We start from the raw sequence: 27,467 nt of genomic DNA, 5'->3' as shown, positions 1-27,467 counted from the left end.
TGACCACAGGTCTTCCTGTCATGTTTTCAACTCATACAATTCTGTACTTTTTTCTTTTAAAACACAATTTTGGGAAGGGGTTGAGTTGCCGTTTGACAGTGAGATATTCATTCACCATGAATATCGACAGGACTTGGTGAGCATAAGCCCAGGGATTGGTAACGGAAATAATGAAGAGGGCTATGGACTTCCTAGGCAGGCATTGAGAGTCTGAAATAAGAAAGCAAACAGCAAACATCTGGAGGGCAGGACAGGCCCAGCTGGCATATGAGGGGCAGGAGTGACACGTTTTCTTAAACGTTAATTTGGAGAAAAAGTAGTTTTAAGTTGGGACTCACAGTTGACATGACAAGCTGAAAGATTCAGCCATGAATATGCCCCACACCCGTGACACAGAGTCCGGGGCCCTCAGCTCTCCGGCTACCATCGACTTCTCAGTGAGGGTCCCCAAATCTTTTCATGGTGTGGATTTATTTATGATCGATGAGGAATCCTAGCCCAATTCTTACTGGGCAGCAGGAAAGTTATGAGTCTTAACCAATTCACTGCTTTCCCTAACTGAGCTGTAGGTGGCTGAGAGGCAGCCTGGTCCCAACACTAGCTATATGTCCTCTAAACAAACACATAGGCTGTGGCAAGGGTTCCATCAGACAGCAGGAGTCAGAAGACCTGGAGGATGAGAGGTCAGTTCCTGGAGATGGGTGGGAAGGGGTGGGCACCAGCCACAGGTCACAGCAATGACTATGTTTCTGAGATAAGGATATGTCACAGGACACAACACAAAGCTCAGACACCAGAGCAAAGAACTGATCACCTGAGAAGGTGTCAAAGGCCCGGTCACTCAAACTGGGTGAAAGGTCAGAGCTGAGCCCGGACAAAGGAGCTTGGGCCCTTGAGCTCCTGGCATGCCCTGACTCAAGGCCGGAAAACTCCAGAATCTGGGGAACTAGAAGTACAGGTTAAGGGATCCCAGCTGTACAATTTAGAGGGTCCCAAAGACAAGCTGTCAGGTGAATCACCACAGGTCAGCAACTCAATAAAGCCCCAGACAACTGGCTCTTATCCTATCCATGCACAGAGAAATGAATGCTGCCTAGAGATATTAAAAAATGCCAATACTGTGTAATCAATATGATTTCTAATTGGAGGAAAATTACAGTTTAACTCAAAGAGTAGCAGTTCCTTGTGAAGATTGCCATTTAAAGGCAATTCACCACGGACAAATCAAGGCATTTATGATTGAAACTATTTTTTCACTTTGAATCAGTGTTCTTCTGCTAAGGACAAGGTCAGATTTTTTAAAGTAATCAAATGATCATATCATTGAAGGCCTAAAGGAAGCTTCTACCCTGATAATTAATCTTGGAGATCACTTTCAATACTAAAAATAATGTATATGTATATGTATATATATATATATATATATATTTACCAAAATTTCTTAATCATATTTGGGCATTCAGACAATTAATTACTACATTTATCATTGTCAAAAATACATAAAAACTGAAGCCTACAAAAACCTCTAAACTGTTCTGGGGGTGTGGAAATCAAATTCTACCTGGCATGACTCAAGCTCACTTTAAAGGATTTTTTCCTAATTTCAGACAACAATGCTCGATATTTTAGTTATACACGAGAACAATTCATAACACATATTTTCTAGTTACAAGAAAGAAATCTTTAGTTTCATAAGCAAATTTTCCTTTCCTTTCTCTCAACTCAATTTTAATTCCTCAAAGAAAAATATAATGTATTTAACCAAATTCACTATACTCAGTTGAAACACATTGGTTAGAATAAAATTAGGTAGCAAGAAATGCCCTTCTAAACAATGCTTTAATCTCAAAATGGTTTAAAATTTTCAAACATAGCTGAGCTATAGCACTCTTCAAAATCCAGAATGTGATGATAAGTATTCTCTTGGTCAGAAACTTATTCAACATGTGTTGATTGTTCTTAAACGGGAAAACAAAATCAAAAGCTCTTTACTGCTGTTTTCATACTGTGCCTGCTTTGGTATTAGCCAAAATACTGAAATGGCGCTGGTGAGGATCTGAAGGAAGTATGAACGCATACAGGGACTGATGGCTCCCTGCTTTCCCATAACTCGTTCTTTCAGCATTTATTTTGCATTTACTACAGTCAGACAATTCCAAACAGGGAACGTTGTTTTCTTCATGCTGTTTACTTCCTTTGGCCTAGAAGAAAAACGGGCTACATAATTATAATTTCAGGTATTCTCAACTTCAGGGCATCTTTAGTCCATTCAGGCTGCTATAACAAAATATCATAGATTGGGGGGGTTATGAACAATAGAGATTTATATCTCATAGTTCTAAAGCCTTGGAAGTCCAAAGCCAGGGTGTCTGCAGATTTGGTGTCTGATCCCAGCCAGTTCCTCACAGATGGCACCTTCGTTCTGTGTCTCACATGGTGGAAGAGGTGAGGATCTCTTTGAGATCTCTTCTATTAGGGCACTAGTCCCATTCATGAGGAATCCATCCTCATGACCTAATCACCTCCTAAAGGCTCCACCTCCAGATACCCTCACACTGGGGATTAGGTTTCAGCTTACTTTCAATCTGGAGAGACACAAGCACTGGGAGCACTGCTAGAGGACTGGTTAGGTACAGGCTGCTTTGATTCTTCATACCAGATCTCATTAACAAATTTGCATGTCCTCAGCTTCTCCAAGAAAATGCTGATCTGATGGGTAAGACAGGATCATGAAGGAACAGCACTGTCCCTAGGGACACAGCTGAAAACATCATTCCTGTCTTAAGATTATGACAACTCTGTTTAATCACCCAAAAATACCATACTTACGAAGCAGAGTGCTGGACTTCTCTAAGTTCCAAAAAGGAAAGAGAAATGAAAATATCAGAAACTAAACATAATTGAACCGATTTTTAGGCTGTGTTTTGAAACAATCAAAAGTAATTCTGATGTTGACATCTCTGTAAGTGACAAACCCTGTTCTCCCCATGCCTGGGACAAGTATGTAGTTAGACTTGGGCACTGCCAATAATTGCACCACTGTAAATTACAGCTTAATCCAGACATCCTGGTGGAAGGAAATGCCCTAAGTATTAATTTGCTGGGAGACTTGAGGTGAGTTTGTTTCCACTAATGACTTTCAGGTGGGAACTGCAATATTCACAGCTACACCTTACTTCCTACTCCCAACCCTCTCTTACTCCCAGATAAGTGAAATCTCTTCCTTCCGTTCCTTAAGGGATCTCGGCACCCTCATCTTCTCTGCAAAGACTTTTGTGAAAGTATGTGATGATGTGCCTTTCCTTCCAGTCATTCTGCTGTGTAATTCCTGGAGGAAAGTTCGTCTGTAACACCACTGTTATCGCTACTTTATCATGCACTGGAGGATGCACCTATATCTTTGATGTCCTTCAGAATGCACTGCTGTCTGTTTTAGAATTAATTACAGAGGTCAAGGCCTAAATGTACTTAGTAATGGCTGGTCATTATTGCCAGGCAGGGGCCATCTATACAAGTTAACAAGGATGACAGGACGTGCTTAGGTCGAGAATAAAATCATCACACACTCAAAACCAAGGCAGATAAAACAATCCTACAAGGAATTTGACTGCTATAATTAGATGTGGTTCCACTTTGCACCAGGAAATATAGCCCAAGCAACCCCATTCCTTCAGAAAGTCTCTGCTACCGTGTTCTTTATGTCAGACTACATCATAATAGGAAGCTTCACTCGGCAGACCTTTCAAGGGTTAAGAGACGACAGCTCTGTGGTGATGGGAGCATGGAGTCAGAGAGCTCTCCTTGAGCAAAGATTCCACTTGTTAACATATCATAGCAGAATCAAATTATTCCAGATTATATGGTTCTAAGAAGAATTTTGTTTTCTGATTTCACAGCTTAGAGAATGACTATCATGGCCAGGTGATAGAAATTTTATATATTATTCTGTTACTCAGCAGCAACTGGAGGTGTGGTAGTTTTAAAATTCTGCTTCCTGCATCCCCAAAGGAATTGCAAAGGTCATCCAGATCCTCTGTGTTCATGGAGGCTTACATTACTCCCAAGCAGTGGGCACTCTTTTCTTACAGGATTCTTTAGAATCCTTGAAAAACTGGGTGTCAGAGTGGTCCTTCGACAGTGGTCCTTGAATAACTGGGCGTCAGAGACACAACACACCCTGGGACAGAGATGCAGTCACCTCGCTGCCTGTGTTTCTGCCTCCAGTTAGGAAATGAACATCCATCCCATCAGCAGTAGAAAGCAAGGAAAGAAGGAAGTGCAGAGACGACTAGAGGGGTGCAAGCAGAGATGGCGGTGGCCCTTACACATTTAACGCTGACAGATAGGGGTTTGGTTTGTTTGCACACTTGGTTTTAGTCAGTGGGAAATTACACTTTGAATGCCATACAACATATGGCATTTTCCTTTTGTCCTTCTGTTCTACATTCCAGAATTTTTCTTTTTCGTTATAGACATTTGCTCACGAGCACTTGCGAAAATGGAAAATAACTCCATTTGGTGGAAATACTTCGGCCAGGTCTGGATAACTACATGTAGAGCAAATAACCAATGCAATTACTTGTGCAGCAGCTCAAACCAGAATAATTTCTCCCTTTAAATAGGAACAGCCCTCGTAAGTGCAGTCCTAGCTGTTTGCTCCAAGGAAAACCATTTTACATTTAATTTTAAACTTTCAAAATTGAAACATATTTAGAGGGTTTTTTGGGGTGAGCATAAGAGGTCGTATTTGTAAGAGAGAGGGCATCTAAGAGGCCTCCTGACGTAGGCAGATTCCTCAAACAGTCCCTACCATTCCCAGTCTCTAGTGTTTATGTTCTGTGTAGTCCTCTCCCGTGAGTATTGGCCAGACCTATGAATATGATGGTGTGTCACTCCTGTGATTAGATCACATGACATGAGAACAGTGAAGGAATTCTCCAGATAAAAGTCAGATCACAAATAAGTTAATTTTAAGTTAGTCGAAAGCTGGACCATCTTGGATGAGCCTAACTTAATCAGGTGAAAAACCCTAAAGGGAGGACTTGGTCTCCCTGAGAAGAGAGGCTTTCTTTGCCTGCTGCATAGAGTAAGTGGCCACACTGAAGGAGATGGGTGGAAAGCTGCAGGTGGTCTTAGGATGTGAGAGGAAATTCTGCCAACAGCCGGGAAAACCTGTTGCTGTTTATTTCCTTATGGTGTTGACAGCCATAAGGAAATAAACTTTGTTAACAAACTGAATAAGCTTGGAAGTTGATTCTCACTAGTCAGGCCTTCAGATGAGATTGCAGCCCTGGCTGACATCCTGATTGTAGCCTAGTGAGACCAGCTAAGCAGTGCGTGGGGTCCTGATCCATGGAAATTGTGAGATAATAAGTGTATAATGCTTGAAATTAGTAAGAATATGATAATATGCTGTACAACAATACAAGAATAATGTCCTCTGAAAACCCTATTTAACATCTTTTTGAATGTGTGTGAATCCCAGGTCACCTCTGAGGTTTGCTGTCTTGCTCTTTCTGAATAAAGGGACCCCAGTTCTGACAGAAATGACACCTACTTCCTATTCCCAAGCTGATGGTTTCAGAAGTGGGCCCTTGACCCCACGATTGCTACTCTGCCAGCTGACCAGCAGCATCGGCGGTGGCCTAGCCTGGAGCGTGTGACACATCCACGATAACTGTGATCTGATCAGACTCTCCCTCTCAGGAACGTGAGTTAAGGAATGCACAGATGGGTGACCACTGACAGGGCAGCAGAAACATGTATCCTTAAAATATACCCCGTTGTTTAAAGTAACCCAAAATTTCCTCACTGCCAAAATAACCTAGAATTATCAGGTATGGACAGTAATAAAGGTCTTGCTTACCCAGTGTGTGGATACACTGTAAGTGGACTGTTTCAGCAACAGCAACAGAATTAATCCCATAAACAGACTTAGAGGAGTGGGAGGAGTAGTGATTGCACTTGATTCATTCGAGTGACAGCACTCAAATTCTTCCTATTTGGTCAGATGTACAGTCACTCGGAAACCAGAAAACTGGGACAGTTATAGGCTGCTGAACCTGGATAGCCCCTAGAACTGAGTTCAGGGTGCGGGTTACAGAAAATGAAGGCAGAAGACAAGATAAGTGCTTTAAACGATGGAGTCATTTAAGATGCTATTCTAATTGCAGCTATAAGACAAAATGACAGGAAACATTGATGTTGACTCTATCCCAATATGCCTGAGGTTCTATGAGGGCAGGATGTGTTCCTGACATCCCTCATCTGAACATTTAGAGGGCTTCATTCTGGTGGAAATATATTTGCATTTTCTGTGAATTTGCGTTTTCTGAAGTCAGTGCCTTTACTTGGCTTCACTGAAGATTACCTTATTAATCTTTGTTCACAACCACGGTGAGTGCCATGCAGGGTCCTGAGAAGCTGTCCAGGCTCATCTCCATTATCTCTTCCCCAACTTGGACATCCCCAGACATCCCTAGGAGATGTAGGCCTGGGCTGCTCCTAGGTGATCCTAAAAGACATCCTCCATCCCACATGTTACTAGGGTTATGTGGATTTTGACTTTGAACCCAGCCCTAGCACCCTATTAGAACTCTGAAACTCAGCATGAGGACATTGGAAATGGTTACACAAGGACACATGTCAAGAATTACCAACCAGCAGATGGGATGGATTGGCTTCTGAGCACTTAATTTTTACATATTTATCAGTATAATTTTAGTTCTATCTCTGGTATTCATAAACACCTTGGCAGCACTTATAATAAATTGGAATTTACATAGCAGTAAAACAGATAAATTGAAAGTTGCAGCCGGCCTGATTCAAAACCAACAAAATTGATGCCTCATGATGACAGAAGTTGGATTTATTCCTCAAAAAAATTTTTAGTTGATAAATGTTCATTATGAAGAAAATAATTTTTAAAAAACCACCAAGAATCTCATTACCCAAGTTAAATCACTAGTAGGATCTGCTCTCTTAAATATTTGTTTAAAAAAAGTTCTTACCAGACTATATTCAACACAAAAAATACTTTCAGTTATATTCTACTTGGACACTTGGATCTTACCAAAGTGAATCCCAGAGTGGGAAAAAAAAAGTAGATAAACTGTCTTTTTTTTTTTTTTTTTTTTTTTTGAGACTGAGTCTTGCTTTGCCATCAGGCTGGAGTGCAATGGCACGGTCTTGGTTCACTACAACCTCTGTCTCCCGGGTCAAGCGATTCTCTTGCCTCAGCCTCCCAAGTAGCTGAGATTACAGCCACCTGCCACCACACCCAGCTTATTTTTTGTATTTTTAGTAGAGATGGGTTTCACCATGTTAGCCAGGCTGGTCTTGAACCCCTGACCTCATGACCTTGTGATCCGCCCACCTCAGCTTCCCAAAGTGCTGGGATTACAGGCATGAGCCACTGTGCCTAGCCAGATAAGCTCTCTTTTAAGACATGCCAGCATTCTATATGGATAGTAGGATAGTAGTTTAAAAGGAAACAATTGTAAAATGTGTTTTACCACAACAAATGATATGGTTGGGGATGGACGAGCCATTTAGTTGAAAGCCCTTAGTACTATAAAGACCTATGTGCTTATCATCAACTAGAAAAGTCCTTTTGTCAAAAATACTTGCAGATATATCATCAAATTAGCAGGCAAGAGGGTCTTCTCATAACTTAATTTTCCGGGATAAATACCTTAAAAATTCCTAAGCATGTGTCTATATTACATATTCCAGTAACTCGTGTTCTTCGTTAGAAGCAGAGACCCTCTGTAGAAGTAGAGATTAGACTTAACAAAAATAAGAAAAGCTGGGATACTGAATCAAGATTTTAAAAAATCCTTGTAGTTATATACCATCATTTCAAACAGAAACAATACCACCCTTACTGGGTTTTTGTATAAGCAAGAGGACAGCAGGTCTGGGAAGAAGAATCCACTGTGCTTAATCTCCTAGCCACTGCTATTATACCTAAAGGAGTTATGTCAAAAATTTGTATCAGGCAGGATCTATATGAAAAGAAGTAACGAAAAACAATTTTATTTACTTATTTCTTTTGTTGTCCACAGACCATGATCCAACTTTCAGTCAATACTAATCATGTGAAACCTGAGAGAGGAAGGTCACCTGCTTCAGGCAGGTCCAAAGCAAAGAAAGGTGGAGAGGAAGCAAGAGACCAAGAAGAAAACAGTAAAATTGTCTGCTCCATGAAGATGAAGTGGATTGCATCCCATTTAGAACATGTTGGGAAATTTACTAATTCATAGCTTACTGCTTCCTTTTATTTTGTGGTTGGCAGACCAGGCATCAGCTACTAAAAATATTCATAAAACATGTTTAAAAGTAAAACATTAAAATACAAGAACTAACCTTCCCACATTTAATCAAACAAAACAATTAGTGGTTGTATAGCATTTTAAGTGGTTTGGCACGTATTATTTTCAACAGTTGATTTTCATTTTAATTCGGCCTAACACAAACTCACACTAAAGAACTAATTGTGTCCCTGGAGTTTGGGATACGGAGCAGCATCAGGGAGCAGGAGAAAGCCAGACTACTCTTTCAACCTGACTGTAAGGGCAGGTGCAATGTGGCAGTGTCTACACAGGTATATTAGTAACCTAGGGCTGCTGCAATACAGTAGCACATTCGGGTGGGCTGAAAGCAGCAGAAATGTATTTGCTCACAGTTCTGGATGCTGGAAGTCTGAAATCAAGCTGTCAGGAGAACCACACTTCCTTAAGAGTCTGGGTGGAATTCTTGTCTCATCCTAGTTTCTGGTGGCAGCCGTGCATTCCTCGTGTTCCTTGGCTTGCATTTATCCAGCCCAATCTCTGCCCATGTTATCACATGGCATTCTCCGGGTTTGCCTTTCTTCTCATCTTACAAGCACACCAGTCCTACTGGATTAAGCATCCACGGTACTCCAGGATAACTTCATATCGACTTAACTAATTACATGCTCAAAGGCTCTATTTCCAAATAAGGTCAAATAGGGTACTGAAGGGTTAGGAATTTAAACATACCTTCTTTGGGAACACAGTTTAACCCACATTACCAGGTAATTGGGTTGTTATTACTTGCTGTAATTATTCTATCAACAAATAAAAAATTCGTGAAATTTTTATCAAATAAGCACTCAGACTAAGCAATGTACCCTTTCAGCTGGTGGGAGTCCCTAACATGAGGCACACATGATGCAAGGCCGGACTAGGTTTAGATTTCTAATTTCTGGTGAAAAAGACAGAAATTGGAGTGAATGTTAAAAAAAAAATTCCAACATGATAATTTTTCACAAGGTAATACTTGCTTCTGATGCTTAGATAGTTGCAGATTGCTTAGAAACACTGAGTGAGATAATTCTTGGGAGTGATGGCAACTGTAAATGTATTAACTTAATTTTTGGTACCTGGAAGGGTATCCTTGAAGTCTCTAAAGTCATATGGATGTTGGTCAAAGGGAATGTCAAGGTCTTTCCCTCACTCAGCTTTGCCTTGCTTTTTTACGATAGGGACCTGAAAGCCTTGAAAAGTAGGTGCTAGAAAAAAAAATTGCAGGGAGATAGGAAAGTCAGAAACAGAATTTCAGCATTTGTTGAGCTAGTTGGCCACTGTCACTCTTGCATTAGAAACTTCCAGAGTACATAGAACATTGTTTCCTTGTCTTTTCTACAATTTTGGAAGTCATACTGATCTCCTGACTTTAAAAATGGTTTGTAGCAAGCAACCATACAAAGGCACTCTTCTGTACTTAAAATGAGTTTGCAAGGGAAGAGTAGGAGCAGGGGAGGTCACTGGTCACATTTCATCCCTGCTGCTCAGGGAAAAGCTAAGTGAAGGTAGCAGGTGTGAGTCTCGGGCCCCCAGGTACATCAAGGAATCTCCTCTTTCTTCCCTGAGGTTACACTGACCCCCGTCCCTGCCCCTTGTGCACCTCAGAATCTCCCCCACTGAGGGACCCCTCTTTCTTATTCCATCATTCTTCCTCCTCAGTGAGATGATGCCCATAGGTAGTTGAAACTTTATAAAAGCCAGATTCATAGGCTCACAGGCACTAATCTGTACTGAAAATAGTCAAGATTACGTGTGCCAAAAATCCAAAGTCCTTAAAGGTGGAATTCCATGTTTACCTTGTATTAATACCTCTTCAAAAGCACTAAACACCATGGATTTCAGGAGTTGTCTTAAGAAACTATTCTGCTGCTGCCTTTCTCACTTCTCTGGCGGTTGGTTTTTCTCAGTTGGCAGCCCCCTGGCACCCCACCAAACACACACGCATAGTCACGCCTCCTTCCCCAGCCCACACCTGCTCTTGGCTCCCTTTGGTGCTTCACTTTAGGGACTGACTCAGCCCCTCAGCCAAGTCCTCCCTTCCCCTTGGCCTTCCAGCCCAGGCTCTAGGTCTCCATCTCAGAGAACTGGGGATGTGATTGACAGAAACGCACTCCTCTGAGGTCCACAAGGGATGCGACAGTGGCATGTGGAGATGGGGAGGGGAGACTAGAAACATTTACAGATGAATTTCCCCAAGACAGGTGCAAAGCTGCCTGCTGACACCCACAGGTAAAGTGCCCTTGCCACCCCACATGGTCCTCCATTCTGCTGTCTCCCCGATCCCCCACTCCACCTCGCCCCCAGCCTCAGAGTCCCACATCTATAAAGACGTTGTTAAATGGGTATCCATTTCCTGACATCTATCTCCTCCTCAACTCAGCCTAGTCTCTATCCACCCCAACTTTCCATGAAAAACAGCACAACTTCCAACTATAACAGACCTGTTTCTCTCCTCACATTGCACATTTCTTTTTAACACTGAAACTCCTGCCTCCCCCATCCCATCCTTCTGTTTCATTTTTTTCCTATTCAACATTTAATGTAATTGCTTATTTTGTTTTCTGTGTCCCCCTCCAAAATATAAGCTTCGTGAGGACAGGGTTTCTGTCTGTCTTGTTTATTGCTGAACCCTCTCCGGTGAATTCTGGCACAAAAAACTCCAGTGTCTTCCTTTCAGGAAAGGCCACCAGAAGTATCAACAGGCCAAACCAAAAACATCAGGAGTCATTCTTAATTGCACCCATTCTCCCACTCCTCCAAAACACCTGCCACATGTCAGCTTCTCTTCAAGAAATTAACCAAGAGCAGCATTTCTCAAACTGAGTGTTCCATTATCACTCCCACAATAACGCTTCCCAGATGTTTTTCCTGATTGTCCCCTCACCCATGAAATTTTAATACTACAGATACGCCGTTCAGTATATTTGCTTGTATAGTGCATGCATATTTGAACAAAAATAAGATTTTTTTGTTCCCCTAAGAACTAATGTTTGCTTCCTTGAGGGTAACATCTGCCTATTTCTGGCTAAACCTGCCATGTTCACCTCCTCCTGGACCTTCCTGATGACTTCAATAGTCTTGACCCCAGCCTACTCTTCCTTACTCAATTACAAAGCAATGACATCTAGAATGCCTGCTTGCTCTTAGACAATGGCGATCATGTAGCAATACAGTACTGGTAGTATAGAAAGAAATTGTACCCCACATTTTACCCTGCTTCTACCCTTGTGTTACCCTCTGTATCATTCTCCAGGATTTATAGATAGCAATCTTTGAAAACCTGCATCATATCATGTAACTTCATTTTTTAAACAGAACGTTCAGTAATTATTATTATGCTTAGGTTAAAATCTGAATTTTTAAACATAGCTAGAAGGCACATATGAGCTATCCCTGCCTGCATTTGGAGCCCTGAAACTCTACAGGGTTGAGTGAACTCCAGGCATTGTCAGATCCCTTACTGTGATTGCCTAGAAAACAGAGTATGAAGCAAAGATCCGGTGCTAATGGATTATTGAGGATGCAATCCCAGGGCTGTGTGGTATGGGAAAGGAAGAAGGAGCAGAAAAGAGCAGGAAGTTATGCCACATGATTTGTTGCCATGTGGCCCTTTCTTTATGACGAATCACAAACAGATATCTGCTTGGCTACATGAGGAGCCTGCCATTGGACAGCTGCCTGGAGGTGAAATTGGAAGGGATATCACCAGTTCTGCCCTTACCCCACATCTCTCTGGACGAGGTTTGCTTCATGGAGAGTTAATCCTTTTGCACTTCTGGGCTGCAGCTACCAGCTCCTCCAGCATCTGCTTGAGAAGCCATATCCCTTACCCGGAAGCGAGGGATTTCATCCAAGTCCAGGCGTGGCAAGAGCACCACAGATGCCTGCCCACCAGCTGCTCAGCATCAATTGGAGGAACCTCCTGGTCCTGCTCAGGAATCTGCAGCCACGGTGGCAGCTGAGGGTCCAGGGTCAAGTAAGGCTGAGAGATCCTGCAGTTGTGCTTGCGACCTGACCAATCAGCGGTCCTTCTCTGTGGTCTGAGCTCAGTATGCTCCATCGCACCCGGAGCCTTGGCTCACATGACACCTTAATGGTTCTTCCTCAGATAGTAAAATGGGTCCCGAGCACCTCACTCACCCTCTTTCCACAACAGCTTTCCTGAGGTTTTTGTTCTGATTTTCTTCTTTGGCTAGCAGCCAAGGTTTTCTGTTTTTCAAGGACACATGATCCCTAAATTTTCCATGTCCCTTTATTTTTGGTGGAAAGGTTAGCCTGTAATACCATTCTTGAGTCCCGTTTATTTTCCTCTACTTGAAATCTGGTACCAAGTGTTCCCCTATTTTGGTTTTACTTTCTTTCTCAAACATTCTCACATCATTTGGCTGAATTTAACTACTAATTAGTCTTATTTCATGTTTGTAAAAGAGATTTTTGGTTTTCTATTCCTTGAGATTTTCATTTTTGAGAGTGTCTGCCTTTTTTTTTTTATTCTTGGGTGAGTATAATATCCTCAATTCACATTTCTTTGTCTCAGAATTTTGTATGATCATGTTTCACAGACTTATACAGCTGCAGAGTATTCTGAGACCATGTGCCTTTTTTCATTTTTAGTTATTTTTTTCCTCCCTAACACCTAAATATTATTTCTGTATTCTTGGAATTAAAAAACTTACCTGGCTAGTGTTTGTTTATTCTGAATTAATATTGCTCAAATATAGTACGCTTTGAAATTCAGAGAGTCAGTTTTTCCTTTATTTCAGGGAAATTGTCTTCAATAATGTCTTTGGGAATGACTTTGTAGCTCCACAGACAGGGTTCTTCGGTTCAAAGACACCAATCACTCTGTGTGCTCCATTGTGTTTGTGGGTCCTTCACATTTAAAACCTTATCTTTTATTTCTACATTTGCCACCTTAGCCATTGCAAACATTTACTCCCTGGCTAAGCTTCAGCTTTGTTTTTGTTTCCATGAAGTTTCTAATTTAATTATTACTCTTGTAATAGAATAGAGCCTCGTTTTGATCTTCTCCTTATTCCCTTATTTTTTTGAACTTCCTTTTCATCTCATTTTGTTTTTTTCATTATTCCAACTCTGGGTACTTACTTTATTTAAATTGTTCTCCGTTTCTTTTAAGCAAAGCAACTTTATGGCACATGTGCTTCTGCTCCTGCTGGGATGCCTTCTATCCCATCTGCTTTTCTGCAGACTGAAGTGACAGGACAGGGATGCAGAGAAGGAAGCTCAGCTCAGGGTCCCTCTTTGTTGAAGGTCTTGAGCCTTCCTTTTATTTATTTATTTGTTTATTTATTTTTTCCTTTTTGAGACAGCGTCTTAACTCTGCTGCCCAGGCTAGAGTCCAATGGTGCAATCCGAGCTCATTGCAGCCTCTAAGTCCTAGGCTCAAGCAGTCCTCCCAACACAGCCTCCAGAGTAGCTGGGACTACAGGTACGCACCATCACACCTGCCTAATTTTAAAAATGTTTGTAGACGTACAGTGTCGCTATGTTGCCAATGTTCGTCTCAAACTTCTGGCCTTAAGTGATCCTCCTGCTTTAGCTTCCCAAAGTGCTGAGATTACAGGCGTGAGCCACCATGTCCAGCTCTATATTTTGAGATTTCTATAAATATTTCATTCTAGAAAACCATCGACCTTGGGGCTGAGGGAAGAGAAGGAAATACAGCTGATAATCATGGCACAAGCTCCCATCAGTTCAGCACCTAGAAGCAATATAAGCCTCTGTATGATTGCTTCCTATTTTATAATCATCTATTAGCTGTCCTGACTTTTCTATGCAAAAGTTCAAAATGAAAAACAATGATTCACAATGTGTGGGTGTGCCTTCTTCCTTTACATTTCTTTAGCATCTGATATGTGTTTTTATACAAATGTTTATAAATTATCCTCTAAAACTATTTATAAAATATAACACAAAATGACAAAAAGAGAGATCTCATTCTTTTTTAAAGGCATATTTATTGAGATAAAAACTGCATGCCATAAAATTCACCCACTGATTTTTAGTGTAGCGTATTCTGAGTTACGCAATTATTGTCACAATATAAGCTTAGAACATTTTAAGGTTACATACAATTTAAGGTTCAAATAATTTTCAAAACACTAGAATTGAGGCAAAGTGAAAATAAAAGTGATATATCTCATCCTAGAAGGGAGAGTAGAAACCCTAAGACTGAATGGTCCTTTGGGGAGGGAGCATAGAAATAGAACAACCATGGCCATTCTGTGGATAAATCCCACAACAGCAGCCACATGTTTGGACCAGGAGTGCATGTGGGACTCCAAGGGACAATCACACAGGTGGGGGAGAGCCAGAGGAGACGTATTTCCACGTCAAGTAAGGGGGAAACTCGCAGAATACCTTTGCTCAACATGACCTTAATTTTGTCTTTCTAGAGAACTCAACAGCTATTTGGATAGGAGACTCAGTCACTTACAGAACTCCAGTCATAAATATTCTAAAGGAGTTACCACTTTCACTTGTCTCTGGCTCTGAGAAAATCTTCAAAAACCAACTTATAAAATATTAGCACAGTCACATCTCAGATAACATGCCTGGTCCCAGCTGTATGAACACCGGGAGAAGCACAGGTAGTAGCATGAACATGGATGGACCCAGAATGTATCTAGGGAAGGCTGCTGACTCAGCAGGGTGGTAGCAGCGGGAACCACCACCAAAGAGGCAAGATGCAGATGGACTACACCACCAAGAGGACTCTAGCTTACGTGGATCTGCAGACAACATGGACAAATAAAACAAACTGACTTTTCAAACAGCCATTGGCAGGTTTCCTCCCGTTTGCATGTGTTCATACAAAATCAAAGCGAGAGAAAATACACCTACCACCAAACCTGGATTCCCATGCCTGGAAGGATATCAAACTGATTCTGTGAATAAGTTAGGAAGGACTGTAGCTTCACAATCACTAGTTATGAATGTTTTACCCATGTTCCATCAGTTGATAATCTAACTCCTGGATAAGGTATATCAAGTGCAGCCATACTGAAAGATCTCTAGCATGTGTGCTCAATATCAGATTCCTTTTTTAGATTTACCTTTCTAATTTTTAAAAATTGAAACATATTAGATATATATATTTTCAAGGTATATGTAATAATTGGATACATTAATATAATCAAATCAGAGTAATAGAGAAATCCATTCCCTAAAATATTTATGTTTTCTTTACTCCAGGAATATCTGAATTATTCTATTCTAGCTATTTTCAAATGTTCAATCAATTAATGTTAACTATAGTCGCCATACTGATCCATTGAACACCAGGTCTCACTTTTAGCTATGTCTATATCTGTACCTGTTAATCAATCTCTCTCTATCCCTCCCACCTCAGTATCAGTTTTAATATCAAATGAGATGAATGTCCCTGGTTTGCTTTGATGTAACTACTACGGCTAGACATAAGTAAGGGACCAGATAAACATCAGCCTTTTGAATCTGAAAAGTCAAAATCTCTAACCTTTATCATTTCTACTTGTTGGGAGTTGTTCAGCTCTTAGAGGGTTGAATTAAAATGTATATTATTATACCTTCCAGTATACAATGTTTTAGACATAAAGACTGTATGCTAGATCATTAAAAAAATCCCTTAAAGCTAAATATCATTCGTAATTAAAATCTGAAAAAAGAATATATCTCCTTCAAAATATATTAATTAAACAGTACTGTAAGAGTAAATGAAAAAAGCCACAAGTTAGTTGAGACATGAAATTTGTAATTTATAGAGGTTGTTCAGTTAAAATTGTCAAGCCAGTCTAAACAAGCTGAAATGCGGCCTGGGAATGCACCTTTCAGTAGACCTGTTTTGGAACCCACCGTGAGTCACTGCATATGACTTGGAGCAGGGTTTCTGTAGGACCCCAGGTTTCTGCTGGAAAGTACCTTCACCCACTATGAAGTCCTCCTCCTCTTGAGTTTAACAAACAACACAAGTAGTGAGAGACAGAAACTTCCAAAGAGTTCTGCATAAGGTATCTTTACCCATAATCCCAACTTGTGGTTCAAATTACCAATATCTTGATGTACAACACAATTCACTTTGTACATAGGCAATATATTAAAACAAAAGCCAAAAATCAGGTTTATGGAACAATAAAGCGAATCTCTGCAAGATGTATTTGCCAAATGGCATGTGGTGTATCACTATCGCAATCAGATCTGCAGATCAGACAGGGTCAGATGGTCTGGAATCCCTGTAGCAGCTGAGTCCTGAGCTAATCTCACCATTAGCTCAGTGTGGGGGTGAGGGGGTTGGGAGCAGCAGTCCAGTTATGCTCTTATTCAAAACAGACTTCTGCAAGCGAGTTTCTAGAAACTTTTAAATAATGGTTTTAAATAGTGGTAGAAGAAGTTACTTGTAGCTATGGACTGAATGTTTTTTTCCCCCCAAGATTCATATGTTGAAGTTCTAATTCCCCATGAAATGTAATTAGGAGGCAGGGCTTTGGGGAGGTGATTAGGTCATGAGGATGGAGCCCTTATGAATGGTACGAGTGCCCTTATAAGAAGAGACATAGGAGAGAAGATCGCTCTTCATTCCGTGAGGACACAACCAGCAGGCAGCCATCTGCAAACCTGCAACAGGAACATCACCAGGAAATGAGTCATCAGCCACCATGATCTTAGATTTCCAGCCTTCAGAACCATGAGAAATACATGTCTGTTGTGTAAGTCACCAGTCTATGGTAAATTGTTATAGCCACTGACTAAGGCACTCATCAAAGTAAAAATAGGAAAGTTTCAACAGAAATCCTCAGAAGTTCACCATAGATCATTATAAACACAAGAGAAGCAAATGTCACCTACTCAGCCTCATGTGGGGAGCATGTCCAAAGGCTCGAGTTGAGACCTCAGGCTGCTCTGCACTGACCCACTGAGGTCTACTCAAGAATAGCCTCAGCCCCTGTCAAAATCCCTCCCACTCCCAAGGTACTAATGAAGTCCTCAATGTCCTCGTAGAATTGGAAGAAGATGGCCCTGTTCTCTGTGTCATCAGCCTGGACATTTATGGTGAAAAACTAGGAACACTTACAGAAAGGTCCAGTTCATTCATCCCACAAACCTATTCCATTTCAGGCACCCTGGGGGACATTAAGGAAATAAATGACAGAATAAAGAGAAACAATCCTGTCTGCAGTCTCATAAACAAGAAGACAATGCAATAGTAATTCCTTTCCTTCTTTTAAAACAAAAAGCAAGAAAAACCCTTTCCTTAATCTCCCATACCCTCCAGATAGCTCATCAATCCTCCACTCCCCTTCCCTGAAAAGCTCCAGAGGAGATTCCCTAAGCAGCTGGTACTGTCTGACTTCTGCCAGCTTCTTCTGACTTCTTCCTCCTGCCCACTTCCTCCTCTTCCCACAGACTGACCCTGAGAGGCAGCTGTGGCTCTCCACCTGGCCATCCAGTGGTCACATCTGTCCTTACCTTTCCTGACCACACAGTGGCACTGCCTGCAGCTGGTCAGTCCCACATCTGGCTCACTGGTTGTTTCCCTTATGGGTACAGGGCCAGCCCCTCCTGCTCAGTCCCTGATCAGCTTAATCTTCATCTCCTGGCAGAGTTCAATGTTGGCCAGCAAATACAGGAGCCTGCCTGCCACCCGCGGCCATAGCGCTCTCTGTGCACCTGCTGTGTCTGCTCGCCATCACCTCTCTGGCGTCTTGCTGACTGGTCTATTTATTATCTGCTGTGCCCACTAGAATGTAAAGCCCAACAGAGCAGGTGATGCCTGTGTGTTCACCAGTTTACTCCCCAGTGCTTCAAATGAACTCCACAAATAGTAAAGATTCAGTAGATAGTAGAAACTTCATGGGAAAAAAGAAACCCTAACTGGTAAAGATGTAATTAGGAATTGAGAAGTTCTTTCAAGAAAAAAAATATATTATTATCAGGAACAAAAAACAGCAATTATGCTCCATGAGAAATGACAGTTATACAAAACATTGGACAAAGAATGGAGAGGGGCAGACTCTACCATGAGACAGCTCTGTCTGGGGACCTGAAGGCAGCAGAGAGAGGGACATGTCCTCAGGGCTGAGCCAGGTCTCTAAGCCCGCCTCACACACCCGGAGCCGTCTGTGTAATAAACTGAGATAAACATGCTTTCCACACTCTAGTTGCTTTGGAAACTGAAGAGGTCTAATTGTTATTTGTAATTTGATAAGTATCGTTGCCTACATTTGCTGTGAATGTTCCATTATTTATGCCTCAAAACATATTCTTTGAACACTTCCATGTACTCCCATCCACGCAAATATTTTGCTGAAGGCACTGTTTTTACACAAATGAGAAATCACCAGGACAATCCCAAGATAACATTTCACCCAGAAATGTCCTCTAACAAAGCACACCACTGTCTTAAATTACCCAAATCCCAATGGTCTTGCCAAAAAGACTTATTTTATGAATAGTTGAGAAATAATAGTAAAGAAGTCATTGTCTTTCCAAATAAAGTTATGACTAATAGAGTGAAAATCGATTGAAATTTCCCAAACGATGCACAGCAGCTGAGGAAGAAGTTAGCATCGTGGGTTTTGCTGGTCGCAAAGAGACAGCAGACGTAAAGCTTGAAATTGAAATTGCATGTTTAGAACCTAAATCTAAAACACAAAATCAGAGGATGATAGAAAACCCCTCAGAGGAGGGCAGAGCTCCTACCTGTGGCCAAATAGATGATGTGGACGAGCGCATCTCTGCCCTGCACCACGTCGACAGCCACGTGGGAAAAGCGGCTGTTGTCCTCCATGAAGGACGGCATGGTGGTCACTGGCTGCACCACCTCATGCATCAGAATGAACTTCTGAGCATCCTGCAGGTTTCTCTCGGTCAGGTTCACGTACAGGCCCTGGTCCACGGTGCCACACTGCAAGGGAAGACAGGCCGTGTTACCAGAGCCACCAGCCTGGACACCCACAGCTGGCTGTGACCACCATAGCTGGAGAGCAACTTGGAAATCAGGTAAGCCACAATGCATAACTGGTGTGCAAATATGTCTGCTTCTCTATTCTCCCTGCAGCCACCATCCTTAGCATCCTTTTCATGTTAGATTTGAACTCATATCTTGGGAATCTCCTAACCTCATCATAAATGAACTGATCAGAAGCTAAAAAAATTAAAGCGATTGCTAAATTTAAGCTGCAGATGCACAGAAACTTCACCTTTTCTGTTGAGTCACTTGACAGCTGCCTGGCTAAACACATACTATGATATCTGTCTGAGATATCAGGTAGCAAATTGAAAATGCAACAATTAAGGACCTCATATAGATGCATTAGTTTTTCTACTGTAGCAGGGGGTCTATAAGCAAGACATGGATTTCAAGGTGATAGCATTGGGTCATTCTAATCTGTAAAGGTGAACAGCATTCACATGGGATACAAAAATATGGTGTCGGCCTTATTGCTTTGTGCTTGTATTTCAAATTAGATGAAATTATTTAAAAATGGTTAGAGTCCAGGAATATGGAAAAGAACATGGCAAATTTCTAAGAAGAGAGAGAGATGAGGAGATAAGGGAAATGAAGGAAAGGAGATGAGTGGGGAGAAGAAGAGTAGAAAGGAATAAAGAAGGAAGAAGAAAAGAATGAGATTTTGAGATAGAGTAAGTATCATGGAGATGAATTTGGGATATATACACAAGGGGAAAATCAGGTCCGCACGCTGCTGGGAATTAAATTCCGAGCTGTGCTATGGGGAGGCTGCGGGTGTCATGTTATCACACTGTTTCTGGCAAGGATGGGGTAAAAAGAGGGATAGAAAGGAAAGCAAGCTCAGAATCAGAAAACTACCAACCCTTCTCACATCTTTCATAAACTTTAATTCCCGGTACAAATGGTGACTGATCCCCAGTAGAACTTCACATAAGTAGGTTTGATGGAAATGAATTTCCAGGCCTTTATCACCTGAAACTATGGTTTATAACATGTCATGTCTAATGTTTGGCTTTATAACAGGTGAGAGGTGCAGAGGTGTAAGATGAAAATCGCTTTTTTAAAAGTAGATGATGATTTTGTAGCATTTGATAAAATGATCCACATGCCATGAAATAATAGGATGATTGCAGAAAAAGAGACTCTGAGAGTCAAATGGATTTCATGCATCCAGTCCAATGCTTCATTTAGTATCACACCCTTGCAGGGCCGCCCCATGTTCCACAGGCAAGGACTGTGTGAGTTCAGGTGCAAGGCTCAGACCTGCCATGGCCCAAGTACTACTCTGGCTCCGTAACTCAAGCCACATGGAATCGTGAGTGACAACTGTCCTCCCACGTGGTCTCAGGTGAGGTCTCACCTCTCAGTTTCTGTCTCTTTACCTGTCCAGTGACTGGGAAAATACTGACTCTGCTCATTTCTCAGGCCTACTGTGAGGCCAGCTGAGATAATCTGTGGAAAGCACTTATAAATTAATTGAAAGTCCTTATGAGTGCCAAAGAACAAGACAACGTGCCTGGCACTAAAGAGAAGCCATTCAACTAACGGTAAATGGCAAATGCATTGGTCTTGGAGCAGGACTGCAATTCCATGGCCTGTTGAGCTTTAGTGGCCAGAAGGAAATGAGTGAATAAATAAAGAAGGGAAGGAATCAATGAGTGAATACACAAGCAGCTGTTATTGAGGGTGAGGGGATGTGCTAGGGTATTTTATCTAATTACAGCATGAAATAGTAACACGGGGAGGTCAGGGATGTGTCGCTGTCTATCAATACATGTTTTTAAAAATAAAAAAGAGCTCCACTAGGCTTGATCTACTGTCTACACAGGTGAGTTCTAGTTCTGAGCATGACGTTATGTTTGGTGGTTTACATTCCTGAAATCAGTGATGATACCTAAAGCACAGTGGCAGTTCGCTACCTACTTACTGGGTGAAGTTTGCACACAGGTTTTGTAAGCACAGTGTTCAGAAAACAAACAACAACAACAAAAAACTGGTATCATGAAAACCAGGAGGCACAATATAAAAATGAGAATCTCTTGCTGTTCTTAAGGAACCCCGAGAAATTGGAGACCTAACAGGGAGATCTCAGTGGCGGGGGTGAGGCAGGATCACTCGCCGCCATGCCTTGTCATCTCGCCTATCTCTCAGTCTCATTTAAGTCATCTGCCAGAATTGCCAAGACTTGGTTTTGTGGTATACTCTACTACTTCTTGGTTTCTTTTGCTGGCCTATTATAGTGAATATTCCACCCAGTGCTTCTCTTTCAAATAGTTGTTAAAGTACTCAGAGTTACAGAATATACATATTGGATCATAAGCAATCCACCTAGCTCTCTAATGTCTGAAAATTTTTTAGCTTTGCCTTATATGCTGGACTCCCGCTGTGTCTGTGTGGGGCACTGTGTGACACCCTGGATTCACCATGCAAGAAGAAAACAACAAAAATAGTAAAAGCACAGCCATTGCTGTCACGTGCCCTACAATCCACAACAGTCGTCATGCCAACATCTCTTCAAGTCACATGGTCGGTAATTCTACTGTTTTTTTTTAATAATAAATACTTGCACTTTGGTTTACTTGTTTCGCAGACAATGAATCCATTCTTGTCCTAGCACGCTAGTGCATGGTGGCCAAGCCCACAATCACCTAATCTCCTGCAGGAGTGCCCAATTTTAATGGCCCCTTCATTCTCTTACTGACTTCTACCTTGCTGCAAACATGCTTTGTGGGCCAAGCATGGTGGCTCAAGCCTGTAATCCCAGCACTTTGGGAGGCTGAGGCAGGTGGATCATGAGATCACGAGTTCAAGACCAGCCTGGCCAACATGGTGAAATCCTGTCTTTACGAAAAATATAAAAATTAGCCAGGCATGGTGGTGGGCACCTGTAATCCCAGCTATTCAGGAGGCTGAGGCATAGAATTGCTTGAACCGGGCAGGCGGAGGTTGCAGTGAGCTGAGATCACGCAACTGCACTCCAGCCAGAGCAACACAGTGAGACTCTGTCTCAAAAAATGCTTTCCACGTCCTAATGGACAGAGTCAGATCTCTGCACTTGCTCCTCCAACAACTGCCTCCTCATCTACTTAACTACATTTGAGGCTCTCTTTGTTCATTTCAACTCCATCCTTTCTGAGTGACAGTAATCAGAGCTGCACAGAAAATTCTGGAGTCTGTCACAGTGCAGCTGTACCACTGGGTCTGGGTGATGTTTTACACCAGCGACTGCCACGTGTCTTACTGAATGCCAAGGTCTGGATGACTTTGAGGACTGCAGCCTCTAGCAGGGCGGGGCTCAGAAGCGCCACCTAGAGTGGTTTATGTATTTTGTCTGAGAAAAATAATACTTTTTGCTGTTTTGCTACTGTTTTTATTTGACATTTCTATATTAAATGTTGAAATATTATGCAACATCTCTCCTAACCCATCTTCTTCCTGAACCGGAATCTGCTTTCTGCTTCTCTGATTAATTAGCTACTTCTAGTACATAGGTTACATAAGTACTGCACAAAATTTAAATGTCAGTAGAAAAAACAAGAGTTCTAAAAATCTAACCACTTTCTGTTGTTGGTTACTCAAACATAAGGCCTCTTACACATGTCTGGAGAGGGATCCTTACGTCGAACTTGAATTCCCACTCCCCATCTATGCCAGGCTAGATGGTTTCATGAATGTCAGTGAGGAAACTTTGCCAGTATAGTTACCAAATAGAGTAACATAAAAAAAAAATACTTAGTACATACATGTACTAGGAGTTAAACAAAGAATCACCATAATCTGTAGGTTGAGCTCCCTTTAGAGTTTTAAATAATACTCAGAGAAGAGAAGCTCAGCAATGCAAGCTTCCTGCCTGAAACACATGCCAATTTCTGCATGCTTCATTCGTTATGCAGCATAGACTGGCTTCCATCCCATAATGAAAGTAAGTCCTTCAGTGTGACACTGACATTATAAAAACACACGCTTCTGGCCTTAGAAAATGCTGTGTGCTCTAAATGTATTCAGATAAATGGGCTACAAGTTACCCACAGCCTGGAGGTGGTAATGGACTACGAAGTTTACTGAGTCACCCTGTTCACTGTAAAGACTTTTTTTTTTCTTTTTTCTTTTTTAATTTATTTTATTGCATTTTAGGTTTTGGGGTACATATGAAGAATATGTAAGATTGTTGCATAGGTACACACGTGGCAGTGTGATGTGCTGCCTTCCTCCCCATCACCTACATCTGGCATCTCTCCCCTTGCTATCTCTCCCCAGCTCCCCACCCCTTACCGTCCCTCCCCTATTTCCCCCCAACAGACCGCAGTGTGTAGTGTTCCCCTCCCTGTGTCCATGTGTTCTCATTGTTCAACACCCGCCTATGAGTGAGAACACTGTAAAGACTTATGCAGGAAAAAAAATCAACGCATTGAAAATGCATTATAAATACAGTAAGCATTATTAATTATTTAATCTTCAGGATTTTATTATACAAAGGACTTTCTTAAAAGGAGTATTTCCTGTATGTTAGAGGAGAAACTTAGACAAAATATGCATTTATACAACACGGGACACATAGAAGTCACCAAATAAATGATCCTAAGAGTCATTCTTCTTTGCATTTTTAGAGACAGAGTCTTACTCTGTCACCCAGACTGGAGTGCAGTGGATGGATTACAGCTTCCTGATTGAACTCCTGAGCTCAAGCAATCCTCCAGCTCAGCCTCTCAGATAGCTAGGACTAGAACTGCTTGCCACCATGCCTGGTTAATTTATTACTATTATTTTTGTAGACACAGGGTTTCATTATGTTGCCCAGGCTTGTCTCGAAATCCTGACTTCAGGAGATCCTCTTGCTTTGGCTTCACAAAGCACTGTGATTATAGGCATGAGCCTCTGTGTTCAGTCTCCGAGAATTATATTTATCAAATATTTTATACAGTAAATAATGCACATTAATTAGGGTTATCAAAATTTACTCCTAAACTATTTCCGTGCATTTTTATCCCTCTCTCCATTTTGATGAAAATATACAATAAAGATGCGCAGTAGATAGATGTGTGATAAAAACGCACACAATTTGTTCAAGGAAAGCAGTGCACGGAAAGACGGCATGTAAGCCAGCCATCTTATTTTTAATCCCACACTCCTTCAAAAGTTTAAAGACAGCAACAGGTGGGTGTTGAACAATGAGAGCACGTGGACACAGGGAGGGGAGCTTCACACTCTGGGGTCAGTTGTGGGGGAGCTAAGGGAGTAACAGCAGGGGGTGGCGAGGGTGAGGAGGGATAACGTGGGGAGAAATGCCAAATACAGGTGATGGGGAATGCAGGCAGCAAACCACCTTGCCATGTATGTACCTATGCAACAACCCTGCATGATCTGCACATGTACCCCAGAACGTAAAGTACAATAAAAAAAACAAGTGTTTTTAACCCCCTCCTAAAAAAGATAGCAACAAACACAAAACTCTTTCAAAACAACCAGAATTGAATGGTCCTTGCAAAAATCGAAGTAAAGTGTAAAATAGTTGAACCTTTCCACACTCCCATTTTAGGGGAGTCCTAGGTACAGGACCCACTTCTACTACTGATTAGTAATAGTTAACTAACGCCCATGTAGTTGGAATGGGCTGGGGTTTTGCATCTGAGAATTGAAGTTTGGATCCTCACTTGCTACTGATCAGCTGTGTGGCTCTGGCCAGGTGACCTGCCCCAGGCCCAGTGTTTTACCCTGCACATGGAGAAGGCATTACCCACCACAGCACTGCCGCTGGTGTGTGAGCTGATATATCTGAAGCCTCTAGCACCGTGTCTGGGACTTGCTAAAATTTACAGCTACGATGATGATGATGGTCCTAAGAAAGTAGTCAGAAAGCCCTCCAGGGATGCCCGCTGCTGTGGGCTCAGTGTCTGTGAACTACCCAAATTCCTAACATCCAGTGTGGCCATATATGGAGATGGAGTCTCTATGGTAGTAAATGAGGGTAAGTGACGTCACAAGGGTGAGGCCCTGGCCCAGTGGAGCTGGTGCCCTCACAAAACAGAAAGAGATACCCCAGAGATGTCTCTCTCTCCGCCACGTGAGGATGCAGCAAGATGTCCATCTGCAAGCCAGGAAGAGGGAGCCCTCACCTGAAGATGACCCTGTTCACAATTTGGTCTTGAACGTCTAGCTTCTAAAACTGTAAGAAAATAAATGTCTCTTTTTTAAGCTACCCAGTCTGCGGTGTTTTGTTACAGCAGTCCAAGCGGACAAATATACCTGCCAACTCACCAAATATCAGTAAATTGCCTCATCTCTTTGGGTCTCAGCTTCTTCGGACACGGGGAGATGGATGACTCGGAAAGCTCTGAAAGCGTGAACCTCCTGCAATTTTGTGATAAGACATGAAGGGCCTCCACCTCCTCTTCTTTCCCCAGCTGTCTGCATGGCATTCTGTCCTTCCCAACAGGGAATCCCACCACGTTTGCCAATTAGCGCTCTAACCCTGTTTGTGTGTCTCCACTGCTCTGTGCCCTGGACCCCATTCATTAGAATGTCATTCATTAGGGATCAGAGGTTCTGAGGACACAGAGCCCAGCATCATTAGTACTAATTGAAGCCTGGATTCCTAACCTGCAGCAGAATGCTGGTCTTTTTCAGCTCAGTCCCAGGCATCACAGCTGACAAAAGGCCTTTTTGGGTCCCGGCGCCACAATTCACAAAGGGCCCGGGTCTATTGACATTAGCCAGCCGAGTATGGGGCTGTCCATGAGGGGCCAGGGAGACAGCTGCTGCATGATGCATGCACTCGCGTTTTAAATCACCCCTGCCTGTCTACACAAGGCTTCTGCATTCTTCATGGGGATGCCAACAGTGCCCTTTGCCCCCCGAGAATTACCTGGAAGTTGGGGTTTGGGTTGGGATACGGTAGCCAGGCGGAGCGTGAGTTTTCCTGGTACTTGAAGGGCCCAGCGAAGGCCTGTGCAATGGCGCTCAGGTTGAAGACACACACAGCTGAGGCCGCGATGCTGTTCCTGGGAGCCCAGGGAGAGAGAGGAGAAGGCAGTCAGAGAGCTCGGAAGCACCTGCTGCCCTCCCCCTAGGAAGCAGGCAGCAGCTGTGACCTGGATCAGTTTCCAGAGGTCTCAGGGCCACAGTCTCTTAAACATCCCAAAGGATTTAAGTTAGAGTGTGAACGCTGCTCCCCTGCAGAGGAGCAAACATCTTGGTAAAGAAACCAGGTTAGTTAGCATTTACCACACTTAATCCTGCCAGCCAGGATTAATTCACTCAGCTGCAAAAGCGGCAAGAGGGATTCTGAAGAGCTATCTGCTTCACCTTTCAAATTCTAGAAGAAAAAGACGTCCTTCTCCAGTGGATGGCATCTCTCATCAGCCTTATGCAGCTCCCTTCCTGACTTGCTCATCTTGTCACTTTGCCTGGTAGCAGGGCAAGTTGTTTTGTTTTGGCGTGTATGTGTACGTGTGTGTGTGTTTTAACCAAGATATTTATTTGCCATCCTTTAAAAAAAAATTAACTCAAAGTAGTTTATAAAAAGTCACTGTCCCGAGGCGGGTGGATCACGAAGTCAAAAGACCGAGACCATCCTGGTCAACATGGTGAAACCCCGTCTCTACTAAAAAAAACAAAAAAATTAGCTGGGCGTGGTGGTGCATGCCTGTAATCCCAGCTACTCAGGAGGCTGAGGCAGGAGAACTGTCTGAACCCAGGAGGCAGAGGTTGCGCTGAGCCGAGACATTGCACTCACATGTGAGTGCGGCATTGCACTCCAGCCTGGGTAACAAGAGCGAAACTCCGTCTCAAAAAAAAAAAAAAAGTCACTGTCTGATTGTATTTTCTTTTAATTTAAAATGGAGTTTAAATTCAAAGGGTCAAAGAGAAAACTTTGACATAGCACTGACATGTGAAATCCTGAAGCCATAATTTAGAATTCAGGCTTTGAAAGAGTCTTAAACGGGAGCCCTCAGAAGGTCAGTGCCCTCTGACTAAGTATGGAAAGAGCAACATTATTTTGGTTAAGTACATCTGCATTTTGAGCTCTGTATGGGTTCTCAAAGGGGAAGAGGAGATAAAGAAAGCAAGCTTACATGTATTTTCCCTTGCCCTGAGACAATATCACACGCATTTCTCATCAATTATTTTTTTTCCTGCATCAAAGGAAAAGTATAACAAAATCCAAACCT

General features: G+C 42.2%; 1 protein-coding gene across 8 annotated transcripts in view; it reads right to left on the bottom strand.

Annotated features, from left to right (window-relative positions):
* SEMA5A (semaphorin 5A) overlaps positions 1 to 27,467 on the bottom strand; it is a 496,284-nt gene that overhangs the window by 138,107 nt on the left and 330,710 nt on the right. For all 8 annotated transcript variants that reach the window (XM_032279108.1, XM_032279114.1, XM_032279115.1 and 5 more), the window contains 2 exons: positions 26,162 to 26,297; positions 19,029 to 19,233 (listed from right to left, as the gene is read on the bottom strand). In XM_032279108.1, coding sequence (XP_032134999.1) covers positions 19,029 to 19,233; positions 26,162 to 26,297 — 341 coding nt within the window. The remainder of the gene's footprint in view (positions 1 to 19,028; positions 19,234 to 26,161; positions 26,298 to 27,467) is intronic.

The sequence above is a fragment of the Sapajus apella genome, unplaced genomic scaffold, assembly GCF_009761245.1.
Source record: "Sapajus apella isolate SASKATOON/1434 unplaced genomic scaffold, GSC_monkey_1.0 scaffold11, whole genome shotgun sequence".
NCBI lineage: Eukaryota > Metazoa > Chordata > Mammalia > Primates > Cebidae > Sapajus > Sapajus apella.
Note: the sequence above shows the minus strand (reverse complement) of the source record. Positions and strands in the feature narration are given on the sequence as shown.